At 49.9% G+C, this 14,245-nt stretch overlaps 1 protein-coding gene across 3 annotated transcripts in view; it reads left to right on the forward strand.

Annotated features, from left to right (window-relative positions):
• ADCY2 (adenylate cyclase 2) overlaps positions 1–11,486 on the forward strand; it is a 441,756-nt gene extending 430,270 nt beyond the window's left edge. For all 3 annotated transcript variants that reach the window (XM_070476469.1, XM_070476467.1, XM_070476470.1), the window contains 3 exons: positions 1,547–1,661; positions 6,575–6,699; positions 10,655–11,486. In XM_070476469.1, the coding sequence (XP_070332570.1) occupies positions 1,547–1,661; positions 6,575–6,699; positions 10,655–10,807 (393 nt within the window). In that variant the 3' untranslated portion in view covers positions 10,808–11,486. The remainder of the gene's footprint in view (positions 1–1,546; positions 1,662–6,574; positions 6,700–10,654) is intronic.
• The last annotated feature ends 2,759 nt before the right edge of the window (positions 11,487–14,245 follow it).

The raw sequence follows: 14,245 nt of genomic DNA on the forward strand, positions 1-14,245 counted from the left end.
TTCCCAGCATCAGGTTCTTTTCCAGTGAGTCATTCTTCACATCAGGTGAATGATTGAAGCTTCAAATCAGTTCTACCAATGAATATTCAGGACTAATTTCTTTTAAAATTGATCTCCTTGCAGTCCAGGGGACTCTCAAGAGTCTTCTGCAACACCACAGTTCAAAAGCATCGATTCCTTGGCAGTCAGTTTTCTTTATGGTCCAGCTCTCACATCCCATACATGACAACTGAAAAAACCAGGGCTTTGATTCTGTGGACCTTTGTCAGCAAAGTAATGTCTCTGCTTTTTAATATGCTGTCTAAGTTGGTCATAGCTTTTCTTCCAAGGAGCAAGCGTCTTTTAATTTAATTTTAATGTAGTTTTTAAAAAATATTTATTTACCTGTTTATGTGGCTGCATCCGGCTTCACTGTGGCACTCAGCATCTTTGTTGCTTAGTGTGACGTCTTTCACTGCAGCACACTAGTTGTGGCTCACAGGCTTAGTTGCTCTACAACATGTGAGATCTTAGTTCCCTGACCAGGAATCAAACCTACGTCCCCTGAAGTGCAAGGCAGATTCTCCACCACTAGAGCACCAGGGAAGTCCCTCTGTTATTTAGTGCAGTGGTCTTATTGTTGTTTAGTCACTCAATCGTGTCCAAATCTTTGGCGACCCCATGTACTGTAACCCATCAGGCTCCTCTGCCCACGAGATTGTCCAGGCAAGAATACTGGAGTGGGTTGCTATTTCCCTTTCCAGGGGATCTTCCCGACCCAGGGATCGAACCCATGTCTCCTGCACTGCAGGTGGATTCCTATTACTTAGATGCTGGGTCTTAGCTGGGTGCAGTTTCATTCTCCAGGGCACATTTAGCAACATGTGGAGACGTTTTTGGTTGTCACCCTGGGAAGGAGATGTGACTATAATATCCAGAGGATGCCAATTGACTGGTCTGGGATCAACTGGTTTGAGCTCCTTGCTGTCCAAGGGACTCCCTAAGAGTCTTCTGCAGCACCACAGTTCAAAAGCATCAGTTCTTTGGTGCTCAGCTTTCTTTATGGTCCAAGGGGTGCTGTTCAACATCCTGAAGCATGCAGGACACCCCCCAACAAAGACGAATCCCACCCAAGTGCCAGCTGCGCTGGAGTTGAGAGATGTGCTTCGGTGCTCTCACCCTTGTGGGCTCCTGTGATTGCCCTCTTGTCCTATTCCTCTTCCCCTTAGCTGGTACCTTGGATTTTTCCATCTGCCTGTCATCCTGAATAGGCGGGTTCTGTCCATTTTCCTTTTCACTCGTCCCCATTGAAACCATCATATTTGGTTTTGTCTTTACTTCCACTGAATCCTTACCCGCCTCCTGCTGAGTCCTCACCCCCCGCCACCTGCTCAGTCCTCACCCCCTCCTCTCACTGAGTCCTCACCCCCTCCTCTCACTGAGTCCTCAGTCCTCACTCCACCTCCCGCTGAGTCTTCACCCCCCCCCACCTCCCCCTGAGCCCTCACCCACCCCCCCGCCCGCCTGCTGAGTCCTCACCCCGCCTGCCCTGTCTGTTCTCTTCCAGGAGCCGGAGAGGCAGTACATGCACATTGGCACCATGGTGGAGTTTGCGTTTGCCCTGGTGGGGAAGCTGGACGCCATCAACAAGCACTCCTTCAATGACTTCAAGTTACGAGTAGGTACGTTGTGCCGATCTGGGGTGGGTTGTGGGGAAGGCCTGGCGTCCGAAGCGAGGTCCACGCCCTTGCTTGGAGCAGCGCAGTGACAAACGTGTGGTTAGAGCAGCAGGACTGGATGGCAGATGGGTGCTCGGGATGGCTGTGAGCTCAGAAGGCAGTTTTGTGCAAACTGGTGGCGGAGCGGAGTGGGCTTCCCTGGCGGCTCAGCGGTGAAGAATCCACCTGCAGTGCAGAAGTTCCAGGAGATTTAGGTTTGATTCCTGGGTTGGGAAGATGCCCTGGAGGAGGGCATGGCAGCCCACTCCAGTATTCTTACCTGGAGAATCCCATGGACAGAGGAAGCCTGGCAGGCTACAGTGCACGGGGTCACAAAGTCCGACACGACTGTAATGACTCAGCACCCACGCAGGGGAAAAATACCCCCTTTGGTTGCATCCCGGCTGCAAGCACTTGGTTTCAGAAGTGGACAGTGAGCCAGGCTTCAGTCTGTCAGCCAGGGTCATTTCTGCAGGCCCCAGGGAGCGTAGCCATCAGCCATCCAAGGACCGGGTGCAAGTGGAGAACTGTAAACCCCTCTATCACTTTATGCTACCGGACCCAGTCCAGCTTTACAGGACTCATCCAGACTTCAGAGATGTAAAAGTGTTTTTAAATGGTTAAGAATCCACACTTCCACTGCAGGGAGCATGGGTTCAGTCCCCGGTCAAGCAAGTAAGATCCCACATGCCTTGCAGTGCGGTTAAAAAAAACAACAAAACCCTAGGAATTGTCAGAACAGTCTCACACTCCTTGAGTTGCAAGTTCCAATATTCGAAACTATCTTCTTCCTTTGCTATCCATAGGTTCTGAATTTTAAAACCCAGAAGTGTCTCTTGAGAAAACAGGGTTGTCTTCATGGCTTGTATGTCTTATTATCAGCATCTGGACACATGTTTATTTAGATTGTCCCACCTGTGTGCACAATGGGCCTTTACCTGGCTTCACCTGCACAAAGGTGAGAAGAGCCAGGTCGGCAGGACACTGCCCCCATCAAACATGGAGGTGGTCCCTTCACCTGGAGCTGCTTTATTGATTTAACAGCTTGGAAAATGGGCTTCTCAATTTTCCACAGTATCCTCCTTAAAAAAAATCAATTGCATGGTGGAATGACCCCTCTGTTATCAAATACTTTTTTTTTTGAAGTATAATTGATTTACAATGCTTTGTTCATTTCTGCTATATACAAAGTGCTTCAGCTATACATATAAATAAATATATATATACATTCTTTTTTTATTCTTTTCTTGTGGTTTTCATATTTGATATTATGGTTTATCATAGGATATTGAATATAGTTATCTGGGCTATAGAATAAGAGCTTGTTATTTATCCATTCTATATATAAAAGCTTACATCTACTAACCCTAACCTCCCCCTCCATCTATTGTCAAATATGTATGGACCAAAATAATATTGCCTTTCACTGCAGAGGGAATGGGACAATTGTTTGGTAGTCACATCCATCACATCAGGAGCCTCGGGCTCTTGTGTGGACCATAACCCCGTTTTCCAAATTAATGTGAGCAAGTCAGTAGGCTTCCTTCAGTAGGTAGTTATTGAGTGCTTACTTCACACTGAGCATTGGGTAACTATTAATATCCATACACTCACCCTCACACACCAGCTCTTCTGGATTTCCTCCCAAGCCTAAGAATGCTCTCCCAAACACTTAGCCTCTCCCAAGGGGAGGTTCCCTGCTCCACCTCTGAGCATCGCGCCATCCAGTGGCAGTTCATGGTAGGAACACAGACGGCTCACACTGGCCCCTGCAAGATGATGATATACATGAAAAGCAAAGTGTTAGTTGCTCCCTTGTGTGGGACTCTTTGCAATCCCATGGACTGTAGCCCTCCAGGCTCCTCTGTCCGTGGAATTCTCCAGGCAAGAATCCTGGAGTGGGTTGCCATTGCCTTCTCCAGGGGATCTTTCCAACCCAGGGATCAAACCTATGTTCCTGCATTGCAGGCGGATTCCTTAATTCCTGAGCCACCAGGGGAGCTATAGTAAGAGCCAGATTTGCTCCTAATGTCCTTTGCTGGCGTCAAGCTGTAGGATCAGCGAGTGGGAACCGTAGCCCCAGCAAACCCCTGCCCTTCAGCCGAGATCTCTCTCCTGCCAGTAGTATGGGCCTAGGCTCTCCCCACCCCACCACACACATCCGCGGTCCCCCAGCCACTGATCAAGAGACTCAGAACAGCCAGAAGGGAAACTGAGGGCAGCGGGCCTTGAGTCACCAGCCGGCAGCTGGAGTAAGTTATTTGGGCTGTCTGATGCAGAGATGTGACCTGTACTGAGTTACTCCATACGAATGGAGGAGAATTCTCTCTCGGTCCTGCAGACCTTCAAGGATTCTGTGGGACAGTGTTGGTATGGTGTTTCCTGCCTCCCTTTCCACTGCAAAGAGGAGGTTTTGCCCTCTGATCTCTAGCACTCCATGTACACGAAGCAGTTCAGTAGTGGGAACTGAAATCTCTCAGAAACACCCTCATTAATCCGTATAATCTGACTCCTGCAGTAGGGCTAGGAGGCTAGGAGCCAGGAGAAAACACAGGAGGAAAAATCAACCAATCTCAATGCCTCTGTTTCTATTTCTGTGGCCCACGTCCCACTGCGCCTGTAACAACTGTGGGTCTGCGTGTTTGAGCTGCGTCCTGGGGACAAGGAACCATCCTACCTGCTACACTGGGGTGGGGGCTTGGGGGGAGCCCAGCCTGTCCCTGACGAGGGCCGTTGACCAGACTTTGGAAGCCTAGGCTCCTGACGGCAGATGCCATGTCCGTGTCCACCCAGGGTCAGAGTGCACCCTGACCTCCGCCCGGCATGCACCCGTAATGACCGTGGTTTTACAGTTCCGTTACAAACGGGGGGCGGGGTTTGCTGTTTGGTTTTGTTTTTTTAATGCTACCACAGGGGCTCCCTCCTTTGCTTTGGTGCAAGCTGGGGGAGTCAGATAGGAATCAAGAGCGCAGCCATGCTGGGACTTCCCTGGTGTCCAGTGGTTAAGACTTCGCCTTCCAGTGCAGGGGACGAGGGTTCGATCCCTGGTCAGGGAGCTAAGATCACCGCCCCCCCCTCATGCTGTGCAGAGGGGCCAAGAGATTAAAAAGAAAAGAAGGCGCAAACGCGTTCCTCTGGAACTTACTGAACTTGCACGTGGAGTGTGTCAGTGAAAGCGGGCCCCCCGAGTGGGGGAAGAAACATGTACACAAGGAGCTCATAGCAGAGAGAGGAGAGCAGGGCGGACGCAGAGCCTCTAGCCCGCTGCCTGGCTCTGTGCTCGGCCTGCGCCTTCTGCCTGTCCGTCTCTCTGCCTCCTCCACTGAAGATGGGGGCTGATGACAACAGAACACACCCCGGGGACTGATGTGAGGATTAGACATTTGTGCACATCAAGCATCACTTCATGGCAAATAAATGGGGAAACAGTGGCTGACTTTATTTTGGGGGGCTCCAAAATCACTGCAGATGGTGACTGCAGCCATGAAATTAAAAGATGCTTACTCCTTGGAAGGAAAGTTATGACCAACCTAGACAGCGTATTAAAAAGCAGAGACATTACTTGGTCAACAAAGGTCCATCTAGTCAAGGCTGTGGTTTTTCCAGTGGTCATGTATGGATGTGAGAGTTGGACTATAAGAAAGCTGAGCACAGAAGAATTGATGCTTTTGAACTATGGTGTTGAAGAAGAATCTTGAGAGTCCCTTGAACTGCGAGGAGATCCAACCAGTCCATCCTAAAGGAAATCAGTCCTGAATATTCATTGGAAGGACTGATGTTGAAGCTGAAACTTCAATACTTTGGCCACCTGATGCAAAGCACTGACTCATTTGAAAAGACCCTGATGCTGGGAAAGATTGAAGGCAGGAGGAGAAGGGGACAGCAGAGGATGAGATGGTTGGATGGCATCACCGACTCAATGGACATGAGTTTGGGTAAACTCTGGGAGTTGGTGATGGACAGGGAGGCCTGGCGTGCTGCGGTTCATGGGGTCGCAAAGAGTCGGACATGACTGAGTGACTGAACTGAACTGAACACATCAAGCACACAGAATAGAGCACCGCAGCCAGAAAAGACTGTGTGTGTCAGGGGAGGGTGGTGGTTTCAGCAAAATGTTAGAGGGAATTTAAAATACGTGCATTTCAGAAGTCGGTGGGATCACTTGGGAGTGGAGGATTGATGTATGTACACGACCATGTGTTAAATAGGTAGCTGGTGGGAAGCTGCTTTATGACACAAGGAGCCCAGCGCAGTGCCCTGTGAGGACCTCGAGAGCTGGGATGGGGTGTGGGGGGGATATATGTATGTACAGAGCTGATTCAGTTTGCTGCTCAGCAGAAACCAACACAACGTTGCAAAGCAGCTATAAGGAAGTGAGAGTTAGTCACTCAGTGTTCCCAACTCTTCGACCTCATGGACTGCAGCCCACCAGGCTCCTGTGTCCATGAGATTTTTCCAGGCAAGCATAATGGAGTGGGTTGCCATTTATATCCCAATTTTAAAGGTGATTAACTACAAAACTATTGGAAAATAACATAATGATTATCTCTTGACTATATGGCAGCATAGAAAAGCAATTATAATGTTTAGTTTTGTAAAGTATACCAGTTTTACGCCATTGTGGACTGGTGACAGATAGACATCTGAGCATGAATCAAGGTGGACGAGAGGAAGAAAGAGAAACATTTGAATGTTTTTCAGTTGATGAAGTTAGAGGAATGATTTTGCTTTGTTTTGGCGTTCCGTGAGTTGGGCTAATGTTCGCTCTATAATGACGGTTCAAGAAAAGTCTTGTAAAACCTTTCTGTTTGAGACTGTTGCTTGCACCATCGAGTTCATGGTTTGAATCTTGCTAATCTGATTCTGGTGTGTCCCAGGTATTAACCATGGCCCTGTCATAGCTGGTGTGATTGGAGCTCAGAAGCCACAGTATGACATCTGGGGCAACACCGTCAACGTGGCCAGCAGGATGGACAGCACCGGAGTCCTGGACAAAATCCAGGTAATTCAGTGGGCTCTGTGGTCATCCGCCACATCTGTCCTCTGGGGAACCATGAATAAGCGTATAAAAAGGATAATGTTAAAGCAAAGGAAAGAGAGTAAACATTGTCATTTGTTTAAACTTTTTACTGGGGACATATTCATTGGTTTCTGCATTTACTGTGAACAGTAAACAGTTATGTCAAAGTGTGAAGGATATGGCATTTCTGAAAGTAGATGGTCAGAGCGACCCCCAGGGCAGTGTGCCCCCCTAGGGGAGGGGCAGCGGGGTGCCCTCCCTGCTGGACGCAGGCCAGGCGTGACGCCCTGCCTTCCTCTCCCCGGGGGGCTGGACTGGGAGAACAAGGGGAGGGGAGGGAGAGATGCGCTGGAGTGGCGGGAAACAACAGCGCTAGACCTGGGATTTGGGCATCTGGACATGACTGGGACAGTCTGGAATCCACCCAAGGGAGCGAAAACCAAGACCTGACAAATTAAAAGCAGTGGTGACTGCACGCACCTGCGTGGGCCGCGGTGCCGGCGTCTAGAAAGAGACACTCTGAATGAAAAGGGCGTGTGTGTGTGTGTCTGTGTATGTGTGTGTCTGTGTGAATGTGTCTATGTGTGTTTGTGACTGTGTCTGTGTCTCTGTGTGTGTGTGTCTGTGTGAATGTGTCTGTGTGTCTATCTGTCTCTATGTGTGGGTGTCTGTGTGTGCATGCCTGTGTGTCTATTCGGATCTTTATTTTCATTGCCCTCAGAAAGCAATGTTCCATGTTTCACCCCAGCTTTGTTACAGCAGGAGTTTATCTGGAAGATACTTTGCTGCCTAATGGCAAATCTGTATGAAAATCACTGGGCACAAATAATAGACTCTCGGTTTTGTGTCCTCTTCAGAGAACTCCATGAGTCCCTGTTCTGCATCTCAGCTTGGCCCACATTCTCAAATAACCCTGCCCCCGAAAGTACAGCAGACAGTTTCTTGCTTCGCTTCAGTCGTGTCTGAGTCTGTGTGGCCCTATGGATTGTATCCACCAGGCTCCTCTGTCCAGGGGATTCTCCAGACAGAATACTGGAACAGGTTGCCATGCCTTCCTCCAGGGGATCTTCCTGACCCAGCGATGGAACCGCGTCTCTTAGGTCTCCTGCACTGGCAGGCGGGTTCCTTACCACTGGTGCCTCCTGGAAGCCCCTCTAAGAGGGTACTGGGCTTCTTAAAACTCCATGTGATTTAGCGCAGCGCAGCCGCCCAGCCTGCCTCCGCGTGCTCTGAGCCCAGGGAGGAAACAGGACAGGTTCCTGTTCATCCAGAGCAAGGGGTCGGTCCACTGCCGCGTCTGTGTGTCCGCTCAGCTCAGCGACTGGAGGGTCCACCTCTGGGTAGGTTTTCTTCTCCTGAGGGTGTCACTCCCTACAGCTGCACTAGCTTCTCATTTCCATTTACGTGAAAAAGAAAGCAGTGAGATGTCAAGAAAAATAAACAATGATGCTGAGAATATGAAAAGCTTCCCTTGGGCCTGTGGAACAGATGCTTTTTATTTCAGAGAATATGCTTTCTATGCCTGAAATACAGTGTAGAAAGCCCCTCATCACCCAGCCAGGCTGCCCCTGGACTTGGAGGAATAATGCATGCGTGCGTGCTCAGTCATGTGCATCTCCTTGCACCCCTGTGGACTGTAGCCCGCCAGGCTCCTCTGTCCACGGGATTCTCCAGGCAGGAATACTGGAGTGGGTTGCCATTTCCTCCTCTAAGGGATCTTCCCCACCCAGAGATCGAATCTGGGCCTCCCACATCTCCTGCATTGGCAGGCAGACACTTTATGACTGAGCCACCTGATGGCCGAGGTGATGGCTCCCTCCTCCCGACCGTGATGATTATGTGGTTGCTGCTACAGATTCCAGTGACCAGCTCAAAAGTTGGCCAAAGGCATGCCCTGCACCAGCCTCAACTGCGAAATTAGCCTACCAGACTTCAGACAACATGTAGGTTCTCTGTGTGCAAGACCAGACGTCAAGAGTGTGTGTGTGTGTGTGTGTGTGTGTGTGTGTGTGTGAAGGTGAGGAGAATTCATAGGTGCATACTCAGTCATGTCCGACTCTTTGCGACCCCATGAACTGTAGCCTGCCAGGTTCCTCTGTCCATGGGATTCTCCAGGCAAGAATACTGGAGTGGGTGAGCATTCCCTTCTCCAGAGGATCTTCCCGACCCCGGGATCAAACCCACGTCTCCTGCATAGGTAGGCGTGTTCTTTACCACCAGCCCACCTGGGAAGCCCCAGATGTCTGTAGCAGTCTCGAATTTTGATTGCTGTAAGAACTCTAATTAGAAGAGCATATTTGTTATCTGAGTTTCTTGCCTAATTCCATATTTTTTCAGTTCTTACCTGATATTCCTGAGCTCTGTCTATCCTCCCCTGGGACTTGGGCCCAGCCAGGGGAGGGCAGGACGTGAGTATCCAGACTCTGCGTCCCCCTTTTCTCCTGATCTTCTCCAAAAGACCCACCTTTTGGCCCCTTTGTGAGGGGCCAGCCGCTGGATCATGTGGCAGAAGACAGATTTCTCTAGCTCTTTCTCACAGCCAACCCATGAGATCTTCACATCATGCCCTTCAGCCTTTCTTCTGGTGACCCCCAAATACTGTCCTGGATTCCAGAAGCCCCATCCTCCTCTGGGTTTTTGCTTTGTTTTCTAGTTTATTTGGCTGTGCCACATCTTAGCTGCGCACTCGGGATCTTTGATCTTGTTGCAGCATACAGGATCTTTAGTCATGGCATGCAGGCTCTTAGTTGAGGCTCTAGTTCCCTGACCAGGGATCAAACCTGGGCCCCCGCCCAGGGAGCTCGGAGTCTTAGCCACCGGACCACCGGGGAAGTCCCCCTCCTCTGGTTCTGGTGACAGCATCTGTCACGACAGACGCGTCCCCCAGGCCTCCCTTCGCCTCTCTCGTTGCCATAGCCACTGTCACTGCACGATCCCCCGACAGCATCCACACCAGAAACAGAACCGTGGTGGGGCCCGTCCAGCGCTCGTGTGTCTCCCACGTGCCCAAGGAGACAGACGGAGTTTTCCGCAGTGATGTGGATGCACCTAGAGTCTGTCGTACAGTGTGAAGTAAGAAAGAGAAAAACACGTATCATATACTAATGCATACATATGGAATCTGGAAAACTGGCACAGATGAACCTACTTGCAGGGCAGGAATAGAGATGCAGACTTAGAGAGCAGACTTGCGGACCCAGCGAGAGAAGGACAGGGGGACAAATTGGGAGAGCAGCGTTGGCATATACACACTGCTGTGTGCAAAATAGGCCGCTGGTGGGAAGCTGGTGGATAGCCTGGGAGCTCTGTTATGACCCGAAGGGGATGTATGCATACGTGTGGCTCATTCATGTTGTACAGCAGAAACTCACACAACGTTGTAAAGCAAGATACTCCAATTTTTAAATTTTTTAACTAAATTTAAAAAAAAGAAAAACAAATCCTGTCCTTAGACAGCTTCTCTTCTCATGGATTATTCTCTCTTCTACTGGTTTCCCATGAGTGGAATGAATGAGTCAAAAAAGCCCGAGCATCTGGGGGCTCTTCATCCTTGTAGTGAAGTCGCTCAGTCGTGTCCGACTCTGCTTGACCCCATGGACTGTAGCCCACCAGGCTCCTCCGTCCATGGGATTTCCCAGACAAGAATACTGGAGTGGGTTGCCATTTCCTTCTCCAGGGGATCTTCCTGACCCAGGGACTGAACCCAGATCTCCTGCACTGCAGACAGATGCTTTACTGTCTGAGCCACCAGTATTTTTATCTGGAAAATCCCATGAACAGAGGAGCCCGGTAGGCTACAGTCCATGGGGTCGCAAAGAGTTGGACACGACTGAGCGACTTCACTTCCACTTTCAGCCTTGTAGTCAGACACCTCCCTAAGAGGGTCGTGTCCACGTGGGCACTAAGCGCTTCCTCACCTGTCACTGTGCTTCTCCAGGTGACAGAGGAGACGAGCGTCATCCTACAGACCCTGGGCTACACGTGCACATGTCGGGGGATCATCAACGTGAAAGGAAAGGGGGACCTGAAGACCTACTTCGTCAACACGGAGATGTCACGGTCCCTTTCTCAGAGCAACCTGACCTCCTGAAGCCTCGCCTTTGGTTCTGGTGAGAGGACTGTACCTTCGGGACGATGACAATGCACTTTCTGACTGCCACTCGCGTCCCTGTCTGTGGTGTGTGTGCGTGCTCTGTCCTGTCCTCTGGAGCCTCTGCGGACTCCTTCCTGTGACCTGGCGGCCTGCCGTTCGGTGTCTGACGTGTGCCAGGATCGCCCTGCCACTTCCACTGTGCTTACTCTTAGCAGAAGGGAAAGGAGCGCGCGTTACCGCAGAAGAGCCTTCAGCGAAGCTGACGAAGAGGGGAGGGGGAAACAGACAAAAATTCTTAAGGCAATAAAACTAGGGGAGGGGGGGTGTATATTATCTTCCGGTGCATGTTCTTTTCTGGAAAATATGGTAGCTCGCCAACCGCATCCGCTAGTCTGATACTAAAACACACAGTACTTGTGACTAAGTTGACTCTGTCACCCCACCTGGAATCCGCCGTGTTCGCCCACGTGTCTCATTGCAGTGACTGTCCACGGGCCCAGCCGGTTCCGGGGGCCCCCGTCACCCTGCTCCGTCGTGTTTTGTGCCAGCGACACCTCCCCATCCATCACCAGAATTAGTTCTTACAACCTAGGACTAGTTTTGTACCAGACGCGTCTAATGTTTTGATGCCATTGTCTTTTGTAAGGTTAATTCATTAAAAGTTTTATGTACTTTGGTTGATAGTCTGTATCTTCCCCACCCCACTGCCGACCCCTTTCCAGAACTGAGTTGGTTTTCCACGTGTTCTCCCCTGGACAGAGCTGTTTGAGAAGGGACTGTTCAGAAGCAGAGGTGGAGCTATCCTCCTTTTCCCCCTTCAGTTTATTTGGCTGCATCGGGTCTTAGTTGCCGCACATGGGATCGTCGTTGCCTCCTGATGGATCTTACGTCACAGAGCATGGTCTCTCCAGTTGTGGCCCACAAACTCAGTAGTTGCCGCTCAGGCTTAGTTTCCCAGAGACACATGGGATCCTAGTTCCCCGACCAGGGATCAAAACCACGTGCCCTGCATTGCAGGGTGGGTTCCGAAGCACTGAGCCCCTGGGAAGTCCGAGATGGTTGAGCTCTCCTTGCGTAAATCAGATGGAGACAGAGTTTGCGGTGCTGATCCCTGATGATGCAACTCCCTGGAAAGTGTATCACGTGATTTTCAATCTTGACCTCTCTCTAGAGCATTTTCAGATGTGGGTTCAATCTCTGGGTCAAGAAGATCCCCTGGAGAAGGAAATGGCAACCCACTCCAGTATTCTTACCTGGAAAGGCCCATGGACAGAGAAGCCTGGTGATCTACAGTCCATGGGGTCGCAAAAGAGTCGGGCAAGACTTAGCTACTGAACAACAACAACATAGAAGATTTACAGGGAAAAATATTTTACTATGTAAACGATTCTCTGCTAGCATCAGCACACACTCTGTCCACATACTCTGGTCTACTATAATACTTCAGTAGAGCTGTGAGACACAGAATAATTTGGAATTCTGTATATCAGCATCCCAGTAATTTGAACTAATGAGAGAAGCTGCCAAAACCCCATGGTTTGCCTGTTATGTCTAAAGAGACTTAAGAATGTACAAAGCCAACATCTATGCATTTTCGAAGAGAAGAACCCTGGAAAACCGCATTTTTGTAAACCTTGGAAAACCACGTTTTTGTAAATCCAACACTAAAATTTTGGTGTCTTCCTTTACATAAAGATATCATACTTTACCAAAGTGAAAGTGAAGTTGCTCAATCATGTCCAACTCTTTGTGACCCCATGGACTGTAGCCTACCAGGCTCCTCCATCCATGGGATTCTCCAGGCAAGAATACTGGAGTGGGTTGCCATTTCCTTGTCCGGGATCTCCCTGACCCAGGGATCGAACCCGGGTCTCCCACATTGTAGGCAGATGCTTTACCATCTGAGCCACCAGGGGAGTCTTTCTTTGCATAAAGATATCATACTTTACCAAAGAGAGTAGTAAATAAAGGGTTGGCCAACAAGTCCATTTGGGTTTTTCAGTAAAGCTGTTATGAGAAAATCCAAACAAACTTTTTGGCCAACCCAGGTCATGCATAATGGAATGTCTAAAAGCAGAGCTACAAACGCCTGCCTGGCTGGGCAGACTAGCTCAGGGCAGGCCTCTGTAAAAGGCAGAGGACCCCACTGATCCATGAGGAAGCGGCTGGGAACTTGGACCTGAAGCAGCAAAGCCCTCGGTTTGATCCCTGCCGCTGGCGATTTTCTAGCTGTGAGACGTGGAACACACATTTCAGTTTCTCTTAGGAGCCCTTTCCCATTGGCAGCTCGTGGGGTCAAGTCTGACTAGCAGAGCTAATGACCGTGAGAGAGGCTGGCGGGCACCCAGGCCTCGCTCCCGCCAGTGCGTCTCAGGATCCAGGCGGCCGCCCTGCCAGGACCTTGGCTCATCCTCGGTAAAAAGCGCTTATCAAAATTAATACCCGGCCTTCATCCCAGAGTGGGGATACAGCATGACTGGCCCATTTGTCTGCCTCAGTCAGAAATTTTTGATCCTATAATTGCAACTCAGCATTGGCCTTAATACACCTAATTCTCTAGAATGGTGAGTGAGAGGAGAAAAATGGTATCAGGGCATTTGTCTTCACTGTAACCAAAATCTGGGCAAGGATGCTCTAGGTTCAGTGACTTCAGACAGTGCCTGTGGGTTCTTCCATTACAGCTGACAGCAGCCATCCTAGGGCTCCTATGTCACCTGCCCTTAAAAGAAGACACCTGCAGAGAGTGATGCACCAAGAGCTCTTTCTTTTCCCCCTTAATTTGATTGGAGGCTAATTACTTTACAATATTGTGGTGGTTTTTGCCATATGTTGACATGAATCAGCCACAGGTGGATGGGGAGGGAGGTGGGAGGAGGGTTTGGGACGGGGGGGTGGGGGACACATGTACACCCAAGAGCTCTCTTTTATAAAATATTTATTTATTGGCTGTGCTGGGTCTTAGTTACGGCATTTGAACTTTTATTTGTGGTATATAGGATCTAGTTCCCTGACCAGGGATCGAACCCAGGCCCTCTGCATTGGGAGCTTGGAGTCTTAGCCACTGGATCACCAGGGAAATCCCCGCCAAGCACTCTTAAATGTTGCCCCTCAACCCCTGCCCTGGCATGCGAAGGGAGAATTTTTTTTCCCCCCAGAGCTGTATCTCCAGTCTTATCAAAGAGTAGACTTTTTAAAGCAATGAGTTATTATCAGAGTCCACCTCTCAAAGGTCTGCGCATACCTGGGTCTCTCAAACTGAGGTTCCCAGACAGCAGCATCAGCATGACCTGGAAATGTGTTAGAAATGCACACGTTTCAGGCCCCAATGCAGACCTGCCAAGTTGGAAATCCTGGTGGGTGGTGGGGAAGCATGCTCGCTGTGCTTCGGAGAGCAACTCCACGTGATTTTGATCCACAGGCAAGCCTGAGGCCCCC

Source organism: Odocoileus virginianus, chromosome 14, assembly GCF_023699985.2.
Source record: "Odocoileus virginianus isolate 20LAN1187 ecotype Illinois chromosome 14, Ovbor_1.2, whole genome shotgun sequence".
NCBI lineage: Eukaryota > Metazoa > Chordata > Mammalia > Artiodactyla > Cervidae > Odocoileus > Odocoileus virginianus.